This window comes from Palaemon carinicauda, unplaced genomic scaffold, assembly GCF_036898095.1.
Source record: "Palaemon carinicauda isolate YSFRI2023 unplaced genomic scaffold, ASM3689809v2 scaffold1553, whole genome shotgun sequence".
NCBI lineage: Eukaryota > Metazoa > Arthropoda > Malacostraca > Decapoda > Palaemonidae > Palaemon > Palaemon carinicauda.
In genome coordinates this window covers 1-12915 of record NW_027169096.1, presented here as the reverse complement: position 1 = coordinate 12915, position 12915 = coordinate 1, and the positions used below count along the sequence as shown (strand labels likewise).

The following is a 12915-nucleotide window of genomic DNA, read 5'->3' as shown; positions in this document are numbered from 1 at the left end:
ACTTTCAAAATGCTAAACTTGCAATATTCTAAAATTGCAAAATGTTAAACTTTCAAAATGCTAAACTTTCAAAATGATAAACTTGCAATATTCTAAAATTGCAAAAATTTCAAACTTTCAAAATGCTAAACTTGCTAAATGCTAAACTTGCAATATTCTAAAATTGCAAAATAAGCTTTCAAAAGGCTAAACTTACAATATTCTAAAATTACAAAAATGTTAAACTATCAAAATGCTAAACTTGCTAAATGCTAAACTTGCTATATTCTAAAATTGCAAAATGTTAAACTTTCAAAATGATAAGTTAGTAACGCTCACTGACGTGGCTCACACTACGTTCTTAATTTAGATAATCTTGACTGTTGCTATTTCGCATTTTCAATTCCACATCTTTGCCAAAATCATTTTCTAATATATATTCAATCGCCAGATAAGAGAAGCAACATCCTACATCAATATTACATTATTATTACCTCCGCCAACGAAGTTGGAAGGAGGTTATGTTTTACCCCCTGTTTTTGTGTTTGTTTGTGAAGAGCTGCCTGGCCACAATTTTAATCGTAGAGTAATGAGACTTGCTGGAATTAACTGTTATGTAAAAATCTTGAAAGGATTAAATTTTGGATGGTCAAGTTCAAAGGTCAAGGTCACGGTCAAGCAAAATGTCCAATTTACGTAATCATCCATAAGTTTGGACATCGTTGTTACAGAGACTTCAAAATTGGTTCATATTTGAGTGTATGAAAATCCACGGTAATTAATACATGTTAAGATCAAAGGTCAAGGTCAAGGTGGAGCAAAAGGTCGAGAAATAAGCTGCCGCGGCAGACTTATGCGCTCTATTGACTGCCCCACTAGTTATTTATCATTTCGCCTTTGTTCAAAAGGCTCTTCCATGAGCATTCAGAGGACCCAAATCGCTGACTACAACACCATATGCACTTACTACTTACCACACAGCCTCTAAAACGTTCACAATGCTTCCAGAAAACTCAAATTACTGACAGTTCTTTCCTCAGACAGCCTCAACTTGTTTTTAACGCTTCCAGAAGTCTAAAATTACTAGCTATAACACCATATGCACACTACATAGGCTCTATAACGTTTGTAACGCTTCCAGAAGACTCAAATGACTGGCAGTTCTTTCCTCAGACAGCCTCAACTTGTTTTTAATGCTTCCAGAAGTCTAAAATCACTAGCTATAACACCATGTGCACACTACACAGTCTCTAAAACATTCACAATGCTTCCAGAAAACTCAAATCACTGAAAGTTCTTCCGTCAGACAGCCTCAACTTGTTTTTAACGCTTCCAGAAGTCTAAAATCACTAGCTATAACACCATATGCACACTACACAGTCTCTAAAACATTAACAATGCTTCCAGAAAACTCAAATCACTGAAAGTTCTTCCGTCAGACAGCCTCAACTTGTTTTTAACGCTTCCAAAAGTCTAAAATCACTAGCTATAACACCATATGCACACTACACAGTCTCTAAAACATTCACAATGCTTCCAGAAAACTCAAATCACTGAAAGTTCTTCCGTCAGACAGCCTCAACTTGTTTTTAACGCTTCCAAAAGTCTAAAATCACTAGCTATAACACCATATGCACACTACACAGTCTCTAAAACATTCACAATGCTTCCAGAAAACTCAAATCACTGAAAGTTCTTCCGTCAGACAGCCTCAACTTGTTTTTAACGCTTCCAAAAGTCTAAAATCACTAGCTATAACACCATATGCACACTACACAGCCTCTAAAACATTCACAATGCTTCCAGAAAACTCAAATCACTGAAAGTTCTTTAGTCAGACAGCCTCAACTTATTTTTAGCGCTTCCAAAAGTCTAAAATTACTAGCTATGACACCATGTGCACACTACACAGCCTCTAAAACATTCACAATGCTTCCAGAAAACTCAAATCACTGAAAGTTCTTTAGTCAGACAGCCTCAACTTGTTTTTAGCGCTTCCAAAAGTCTAAAATTACTAGCTATAACACCATGTGCACACTACACAGCCTCTATAACGTTTGCAATGCTTCCAGAACTTGTAAAGGCTATGCAGAAAGTGTAAGTGGTGGTGTTGCCAGTGATTTAAGCCTTCTGGAACGGTTGGACTGACAGTATTTATGAAATAAGTTTATCAAATAAGGTAAATAAAACGAAGGTAGGATGAACATTTGAACTGTCTTATATATCAAAGATACATTTTAGTTAAATTATGGTGAAATGGTATTTTGCGAAGTATGCTATTTAATGTATTCAATTGAACAGTGAAACTTTTAAGTCTATAAATATATGGTGGGTCGTCTTTCTGCGTTGCGTTGGAGAAATGCCATTAGTTTAGAGTTCTCACTTCAACTTTGTTTATGTTGTGTAAATAGTATTGTTTACTAAGTAGTACATACGTTATTTGTTTGCGGGAAAGTAAGCAATGCGATAGATGAGAATTGAATATATATATATATTGTAAGGTTTTACATGTTGAAGATGTACATGCACACATAATTTGCATCAATCATTTTAGATAAAATCTAATAATATGCTTAGGTAGTGTTTCTATAACTAACATTTGATAATACTGTATATTTATGCATATGTCTTCCAAACCTTGAAATAAAGTCATATGGAATAGAATATTTGTATCTTGAGGTCTTAGAGTGTCACTTGGCTTAGGCAGACCAAATAGCAGGGCGTTCCCTTGTTAAGTTCTTTTGTGACGCACAGTCCAGGCCAATCCATGACACACGTAATCACTGAGGAGAAATCTGCTTAGCGTGTTGTTCCAGGCACTCCATGCTTCCAGGTGACCACAGCCTGCCGTTCTGTCGTCTGGGTCGCCTGGAATCCATTCCTCCATCTTGAGGATGTTGTTCCAGGTACTCCATGCTTCAAGGTGACCACAGCCTGCTGTGCCGTCGTCTGGGTTGCCTGGAATCCATTCCTCCATCTCGAGGTCTTAGAGTGTCACTGTGCTTAGGCAGACCAAGTAGCAGGACGTTCTCTTGTTAAGGTCTTTTGTGACACACAGTCCAGGCCAAGCCATGGCACATGTGATCACTCAGGAGAAATCTCCTTGGCGTGTTGTTCCAGGCGCTCCATGCTTCCAGGTGACCACAGCCTGCTACGCCGTCGTCTGGGTCGCCTGGAATCCATTCCTCCTTTTCAGGTTCGCGGCCATTAAGCCACAAGCCGCCTTTGACACCGACCCAGATGTCTGTGTCTGAGACGAAAGGGAAAAAATGGAATTAGTTACTCTTGTATCTAAATATATCAGTAAAAATCAAGCAGATTGAACATCCTGCAAATAAACTGAAAAGCCTTAAGTGATGATCATAATTTGCAACAACAAATTTCCTTGTAGGATTAATCATTAATATTGATAGTTTCATTTCAACTTCAGGAGTACACCATCTATACATAGAAATTAATATCCATGTACTTTATGAAATGAAATTTTTATTTGGGGGGTAGGGGGAATTTTTTTCCATTTAGCGATGATTCATTTATAGTTTTGCCAATAAATTTGGTTTTGGAAGTAATTTTAGCAAATCTACCTGATGTTTAACATAGTTATGTAGATTAGACCTTCAGTAACTTTTATTTTGTGGCAATAACTATATATCTTTTGATATAAAACCCACATTATTTTAATGTTTTAAAGATAATTCAGAAAATGCAATGAAGCGAAAGAATTGACATAAAACATCTATCCTTTAGGTTACGTTGCCAGTATTGTGATGTTCCCTGTAATTTTGGGGTCTTTTTAAAGTCTTACAAAAGAATTTATCTTGTCTAACTGTTACATCTATTGCCTTAGACGATGCATTCAGTCAACAAAGGAGGAACAGAAACATCAATATATATCCCTATGTTATGGCTATAAATTCATTGATTTAGGGTAGGGTAGAGAAGGTTAAACTAGGTTAGACTTGGGTAGATAATGCTAGGCTAGGATAGGCCAGGCTAGACTAGGCTAAGCTAGGCCAGGCTAGGCTAGGCTAGGCCAGGCCAGGCCAGGTTAGGCTAGGCTAGGCTAGGCTAAGCTAGGCTAGACTAGGGTAGTTAGGACTAGGCTAGGATAGAGTAGGTTAGGCTAGGCTAAGATAGGCTAAGCTAGGCTAGGCTAGGCTAGGCTAGGGTAGATTAGGCTAGTCTAGGTCAGGTTAGGCTAGGCTACTTACTGCCAGGATCATTGTTCTTGTAGTATCGTGACAGCTGTAGAAATTGCCTCGGTGTCTCAGCCAAGAATATGTCAGAATCCATCTGGTTGCATCTAGCTCGACCATCTTCCCACGTGGAACCAACTTTATCGAGGAAAATGCATCCCACGTATGGAACCACTTTAAATGGCAACTCGCAACGAGCCACTTCATGAAAAAAAGAAAATAATGTTAATAATACATCAAATGGCAACTCGCATCAAGCCACTTCGTGAAAAGAAGAAAATAAAGTAAATAATACTTTAAATGGCAACTCGCATCGAGCCACTCCATGAAAAGAAGAAAATTATGTTAACACATTAAATGGCAACTCGCAGCGAGCCACTTCATGAAAAGAAGATAATGATAATAATACATTAAATGGCAACTCGCAGCGAGCCACTTCATGAAAAGAAGAAAATAATGTTAATAATACATTAAATGACAACTCGCAGCGAGCCACTTCATGAAAAGAAGAAAATAGTGTTAATAATGCATTAAATGGCAACTCGCAGCAAGCCACTTCATGAAAAGAAGAAAATAATGTTAATAATACATTAAATGGCAACTCGCAGCGAGCCACTTCATGAAAAGAAGAAAATAATGTTAATAATTCATTAAATGGCAACTTGCAGTGAGCCACTTCATGAAAAGAAGAAAATAATGTTAATAATACATTAAATAGCAACTCGCAGCCACCCACTTCATGAAAAGAAGAAAATAATGTTAATAATACATTAAATGGCAACTTGACGCTAGCCATTTCATGAAATGAAGAAAATAATGTTAATAATACATCAAAGATGAATAAACATCACTCATCATAAGATGGGATGGATAAATGTTGCATCTATTACAAGCTGTTGCTATTAGATTGATTGATTGATTTGAAGTTCTCTGGCATCCTGACATCTAAAATTGCTATAGAAAAACTACTAACCACCGTACACATCGTATTTTTCATCTTTTGATTTTTTTTAAAATATATCATTAATTTATTCCTTATTTCTATAAATGGATATTAGAAAAATGATATATATGATTACCTCCGGAGTATGTCAGCAAATTCCTCACCATGGTCGTTAGGGCTACGAGTTTCTTCTTGGCCTCTGGAATTAAAATAGATAATCTATCTATCTATCTATCTATATATCTATACATATATATACATATATATATATATATATATATATATATATATATATATATATATAATTTATATATATATATATATATATATATATATATATATATATATATATATATATATATGAATATATATCACAAGCACATGTGATTTATATTTACACACACACACACACACATATATATATATATATATATATAATCTATATATATATGTATATATACACACATATATATATGTATATATATATATATATATATATATATATATATATATATGTATGTATATATACATATATATATACATATATATATATATATATATATATAGATTATATATATATATATATATATGTATATACATATATATATATATATGTATATATATATATATGTATATATATACTTATATATATATATGTATGTATATATGTATATATATATATATATATATATATATATATATATATATATATATATATATATATATATCTATATATATATATACACACACACACACACACACATATATATATATATATATATATATATATATATATATATATATATATATATATATATGTGTGTGTGTGCGTGTGTGTGTGTGTTTGTGTGTTGTTACTTGAATATACAGACACATTTTGTGCGCATATGTATTTTTGGTATGTTTTACCTTAACAAGTATTAATTGGTATGGATTTCCATACACTCAAATATGAACCAAGTTTGAAGTCTCTGTGACAACGACGTCCAAACTTATGGCTGATTTCTTTAATTGGACATTTTGCGTAACCGTGCCCTTGACCTTTGACCTTGACCTACCAAAATTTAATTCTTCCCAGTTTTATACATAAAAATTAATCCCTGCAAGTTTCAGTACTTTACGATTAAAATTGTGACCAGGAAGCTATTCAGGAACAAATACACGCACACACACAATGGACATCTTGCTTGACCATGACCTTGACCTTTAATCTGACCTTCCAAAATTTAATTATTTCCAATTATTTATAAAACAGTTAATCCATGCAAGTTTCATTACTCTAAGATTAAAATTGTGGCCAGGAAGCTGTTCATAAACAAACACACACACACAATAAGAACATTTTGCTTGACCGTGACCTTGCCCTTTGACCTGACCTTCCAAAATTTACTAATTTGTAGCTTTTTACATAAGAGTTAATCCCTGCAAGTTTCATTACTCTACGATTAAAATTGTGGCCAGGAAGTTCTTCACAAACAAACACACACACACAATGGACATTTTGCTTGACCGTGACCTTGCCCTTTAACCTTGACCTTCCAAAATTTAATCATCTCCACTTTTTTTTTTTACATAACAGTTAATCCCTGCAAGTTTCATTTCTCTACGGTTAAAATTGTGGCCAGGAAGCTGTTCACAAACAAACACACACACACAATGGACATTTTGCTTGACCGTGACCTTGCCCTTTAACCTTGACCTTCCAAAATTTAATCATTTCCACTTTTTTACTTAACAGTTAATCCCTGCAAGTTTCATTACTCTAAGATTAAAATTGTGGTCAGGAAGCTGTTCACAAACAAACGCACACACAATGGACATTTTTCTTAACCTTGACCTTGACCTTTCACCTGACCTTCCAAAATTTAATTATTTCCAGTTATTTAGAAAACAGTTAATCCCTGCAAGTTTCATTACTCTACGATTAAAAATGTGGCCTGAAGCTGTTCATAAACAAACACACACACACAGACAATGGACATTTTGCTTGACCGTGATCTTGACCTCTGACCCTGACCTCTGACCTTGACCTTCCGAAATTTAATCATTACTTTTTTTTACATAACAGTTAATATCTGCAAGTTTCATTACTCTACGATTAAAATTGTGGCCTGGAGCTGTTCACAAACAAACACACACACACAAACACACAAACAGGGGCTAAAACATGACCTCCTTCCAACCTCGTTTTCGGAGGTAATAACCTTAAAAGATCGACTGACCTCTTGATTGACCTCCTGACCTCAGTTGACCTCTTACTTACCTGCCTCCCTGAATAGAAGTCCTCTCACCAGTTTCTTCAGATTGTCTGTGTCTTGGATGAGAGTTTCGCTCCGGGTGACCCATTCTGCCAGAAGCCCAAAATTAGGGAAAAAATAAGATTTATAGAAATGGCCCACAGACATATATCAGAGAAATGGATTTGTTTTTACGTTGTTATTGTTTTTAGAATGATTTATTGTTGATTTGTTCTCGTTATTTATTTATTTCTTTATTTCCTTTCCTCAGTGGGCTATTTTTTCCCTACTGGAGCCCTTGGGCTTATAACATCTTGCTTTTCCAATTAGGGTTATAGCTTGGCTAGTAATAATAATAATAATAATAATAATAATAATAATAATAATAATAATAATAATAACAACATAGAAAGACATTTGCTAGGGGTGCACTAAGAGGTTGTCCCATTGCCAACCCATATTTCTGTTTATAGTACTCATACATAGTACAGCTACTTCATGTTCAATGATGAGTAATAATAATAATAATAATAATAATAATAATAATAATAATAATAATAATAATAATAATAATAATAATAATAATAATAATAATAAGGGTCAATTTAAATGCAAATATCAGGGGAAAGTATGTAGATAATTTGTGTAACCTTTATTATTATTATTATTATTATTATTATTATTATCATTATTATTATTATTATTATTATTATTATTATTATTATTAATTGCTAAGCTACAACCCTAGTTAGAAAAGCAAGATGCTATAAGCCCAGGGGCCCCAACAGGGAAAATAGCCCAGTAATGAAAGGAAACAAGGAAAAATTAAATATTCTAAAAACAGTAACAACATCAAAATAAATATTTCCTATATAAACTATAAATACTTTAACAAAACAAGAGAAAGAGAAATCGGATAGAATTGTGTGCCCGAGTGTACCCTCAAGCAAGAGAACTAAAATACTACTGAACTTTTATTTTCATGCCCAAAATTAGGACAGTTAATGAAACTAGACATAAATGTAGGTACTTTTCAAAATCTTTCAGATGTCTAGTGGGAGCTTATTGTATAAGTCTTGGGGGCCGTATGTCTGAAAGTTCTAGAACCTACAATAGACATACATCTTTGTTCCAGTAATTTTAAACCATCTGTGACTATGAAGACAAGATTGAATGTGCTCAATTTAAAAGTAAATTTCAGGGGAAAATATGTAGATGATTTGTGCAACCTTTGCAAAGAGGAAGAACATACTACTGAACTTTTATTTTCGTGGCCAAAATTAGGACAATTAATGAAAATAGACATAATTATAGTTGCAAAATCCTAAAGGGCAATGAAAGAAGAATTTAAAAAGTCCAAACTGACCACAATAGGTTGCCAAGACTGATGATATTATTATTACTAGCCAAGCTACAACTTGGAAAAGCAAGATGCTATAAGCCCAAGGGCTCCAACAGGAAATATAGCCCAGTGGGGAAAGGAAACAAGGAAATAAATAAACGATTTAAGAAGTAATGAAAAGTTAAAATAAAATATTAAAAGAAAAAACATTAAAACAAATAATTGTTATCATATCAGATTTCAAAAGCAAGAATGCTATAAGCCCAAGGGCTCCAACAGGAAATATAGCCCAGTGAGGAAAGGAAACAAGGAAATAAATAAACTATTTAAGAAGTAATGAAAAATTATAAAAAAAAAAAAATTAAAACAAATAATTGTTAACTTATCAGATTTCAAGGTAGAATTGGATAAAAGTAAAGAATTAGAATTTAATTTTTAATTTATCTATAGTACTGGTAAAATAAGCTTAATGACAATAATAAGAATAAGCCAAGAAGCTTTGCACCTATCTATAAGGCGATAGAGTGGCCGCAAACATATTTTGCGGCGTGAGCCATTAGGGACCAGGAACCAGGAACCAAGGGAAGGGAGAGAAGGAGGTAAAAAATTAAGATTTTTATCTTTAAGGGGAGGTAGGGAGGAGGTGGAATGGGGTAGGGGGAATGGAGGAAGTCGGAACTGTGTTTAGGGGAATGAAAAATTGGGGGTTATGTATCTTTGATGGACACTTTTCTCTCTCTCTCTCTCTCTCTCTCTCTCTCTCTCTCTCTCTCTCTCTCTCTCTCTCTCTCTCTCTCTCTCTCTTAAAAGCAATTGGATAACTGCAACATTTCCCTAAATTGTATTTTGTGAAATTGTCAGTATACTCTCTCTCTCTCTCTCTCTCTCTCTCTCTCTCTCTCCCTCTCTCTCTCTCTCTCTCTCTCTCTCTCTCTCTCTCTCTCTCTCTCTCTCTCTCTCTCTCTCTCTCTCTCTCAAAAGCAATTGGATAACTGCAACATTTCCCTAAATTGTATTTTGTGAAATTGTCAGTATACACTCTCTCTCTCTCTCTCTCTCTCTCTCTCTCTCTCTCTCTCTCTCTCTCTCTCTCTCTCTCTCTCTCTCTCTCTCTCAAAAGCAATTGGATAATTGCAACATTTCCCTAAATTGTATTTTGTGAAATTGTCAGTATACACTCTCTCTCTCTCTCTCTCTCTCCTCTCTCTCTCTCTCTCTCTCTCTCTCTCTCTCTCTCTCTCTCTCTCTCTCTCTCTCTCTCTCTCAGTCAAAAGCAGTTGGCTACGTTATTATTCTCTGAAATTGACAGTATATACTCTCTCTCTCTCTCTCTCTCTCTCTCTCTCTCTCTCTCTCTCTCTCTCTCTCTCTCTCTCTCTCTCTCTCTCTCTCTGTCTAAAGCATTTAGATATCCAAGTTAATATTCTGTGAAATTGACAGTATACATATTCAGCCGTATTTCAGTGAAATACAGGCGACCGCAATTTTTACCCTACTTTGTTATTATCTTTTACGGGCTATAGTCAATTCTTTTTAGTGAGGCAGATTTGCACCGACTCCCAGGGCTTCCCTTTTAACTCGGAAAAGTTTCCTGATCGCTGATTAGTTTGGCAAGATAATTCTAACCAATCAGATAGCAGGAAACTTTTCCGAGCTAAAGGGGCACCGCTGCGAGTCCGTGCAAATGTGCCTCATTAAAAAGAATTGAGTATAGTGACTGTTATATCAATCCTTTACGTCAATATATCCGTTTTAAAAACGGTAAATGCCTGGCAACATTTATTCCATGAATTTTATCGCATTTTTTACTGCAATTTATTTAACAGTATTCTATACACCATGGTATTAGGCACAAAAACAACGCATGCAGATACACGGTGTACTGCAATGTAATTGAAAATTCTACATACATAAATACGTATATACATATCGAATCATACATTTCATACTCTATCGTATCTTATATAACTTTATAAATTGTCCTAGACTTTTAATATACTTTAAAGAAAATGCTTTGTGTTATAATGACATAAATACAGGTTATCCTGGCATGCTCTTCGAACTTCCCAAAAGAGATTAGTTCACTAAACGTTTAACTGGTTCCACTAGGTACTAGAAGAGTTGGAAGACCCAGGCCTACATGGCGAGGTTTGTGGAGCGTGAAGTGGGAGATGATGAATGGAGAAGTATTGATTTAAAAGCTCAAGATAGAGAAGACTGACGAAATCTAACCGAGGCCCTTTCCGTCAATAGACGTAGGAAGAGATGACGATGATGATGTAAATGACGTAATATCCAAGAATTACAATATCTGAATCCCTTAGGAGGAAATGATGATGACGATGATGATGAAAATGACATAATATCCAAGAATTACAATATCTGATTCCTTTAGGAGATGATGATAATGGTGATAATGATGATAAAAATGACATAACCTCCAAAAATTACATTACCTGACTCCTTTAGATGATGATGATGATGATGATGATGATGATGTTAAAAATGACATAACCTCCAAGAATTACATTACCTGATTCTTTATGGAGGAGATGATGATGATGAAAATGACATAACCTCCAAGAATTACATTACCTGACTCCTTATGGAGGAGATGATGATGACGGTGATGATGATGATGAAATGACATAACCTCCAAGAATTACATTACCTGATTCTTTATGGAGATGATGAGGATGATGATGGTGGTGATGATGATGATGAAAATGACATAACCTCCAAGAATTATATTACCTGATTCCTTATGGAGGAGATGATGATGATGATGATGATAAAAATGACATAACTTCCAAGAATGACATTACCTGACTCATTATGGATGAGATGATGATGATGATGATGAAAATGACATAACCTCCAAGAATTACATTACCTGACTCCTTATGGAGGAGATGATGATGATGATGATGATGATGTTAAAAATGACATAACCTCCAAGAATTACATTACATCACTCCTTATGGAGGAGATGATGATGATGGTGATGATGATGATGAAATGACATAACCTCCAAGAATTACATTACCTGACTCCTTGTGAAGGAGATGATGATGATGATGGTGATGATGAAAATTACATAACCTCCAAGAATTACATTACCTGACTCCTTATGGAGGAGACGATGATGATGATGATGATGAAAATGACATAACCTCCAAGAATTACATTACCTGACTCCTTGTGGAAGAGATGATGATGATGATGGTGATGATAAAAATGACATAACCTCCAAGAATTATATTACCTGATTCCTTATGGAGATGATGATGATGGTGATGATGATGATGAAAATGACACAACCTCCAAGAATTACATTACCTGACTCCTTTAGGAAATGATGATGATGATGATGAAAATGACATAACCTCCAAGAATTACATTACCTGACTCCTTATGGAGGAGATGATGATGATGATGATGACATAACCTTCAAGAATTACATTACCTGACTCCTTGTGGAGGAGATGATGATGATGATGATGATGGTGATGATGAAAATGACATAACCTTCAAGAATTACATTACCTGACTCCTTTAGATGATGATGACGATGATGATGATGATGAAAATGACATAACCTCCAAGAATTACCATTACCTGACTCCTTTAGGAGATGATGATGATGATGATGATAAAATGACATAACCTCCAAGAATTACATTACCTGACTCCTTTAGATGATGATGACGATGATGATGATGATAAAAATGACATAACCTCCAAGAATTACATTACCTGACTCCTTTAGGAAGATGATGATGATGATGATAAAAATGACATAACCTCCAAGAATTACATTACCTGACTCCTTTAGGAGATGATGATGATGATGATGATGAAAATGACATAACCTCCAAGAATTACATTACCTGACTCCTTTAGGAGATGATGATGATGATGATGATAAAAATGACATAACCTCCAAGAATTACATTACCTAACTCCTTTAGGAGATGATGATGATGATGGTGATGATGATGATGATGATCGTGATGAAAATGACATAACCTCCAAGAATTACATTACCTGACTCCTTTAGGAGATGATGATGATGATGATGATAAAAATGACATAACCTCCAAGAATTACATTACCTAACTCCTTTAGGAGATGATGATGATGATGGTGATGATGATGATGATGATCGTGATGAAAATGACATAACCTCCAAGAATTACATTACCTAACTCCTTTAGG

General features: G+C 34.7%; 1 protein-coding gene across 1 annotated transcript; it reads right to left on the bottom strand.

Annotated features, from left to right (window-relative positions):
- Window positions 1–2214: 2214 nt before the first annotated feature.
- Window positions 2215–7492, bottom strand: LOC137635653 (uncharacterized). The gene is made up of 4 exons (XM_068368114.1): window positions 7382–7492; window positions 5255–5317; window positions 4191–4376; window positions 2215–3229 (listed from the first exon to the last, which is right to left on the bottom strand). Exons 2-4 carry the CDS (start codon window positions 5283–5285, stop codon window positions 3015–3017), a joined length of 432 nt encoding a protein of 143 aa, XP_068224215.1. The 5' UTR covers window positions 5286–5317; window positions 7382–7492; the 3' UTR covers window positions 2215–3014.
- Window positions 7493–12915: the final 5423 nt, after the last annotated feature.

Excerpts from the sequence above, each read along its gene's own strand:
- LOC137635653 (XM_068368114.1), bottom strand. The coding sequence starts at position 5,285 with ATGGTGAGGAATTTGCTGACATACTCCGGAG. Across the intron at positions 4,377-5,254 it reads TTTGCTGACATACTCCGGAG|TGGCTCGTTGCGAGTTGCCA; the intron begins GTAATCATATAT and ends TTTTTCATGAAG. Across the intron at positions 3,230-4,190 it reads CAAGAACAATGATCCTGGCA|ACACAGACATCTGGGTCGGT; the intron begins GTAAGTAGCCTA and ends CTTTCGTCTCAG.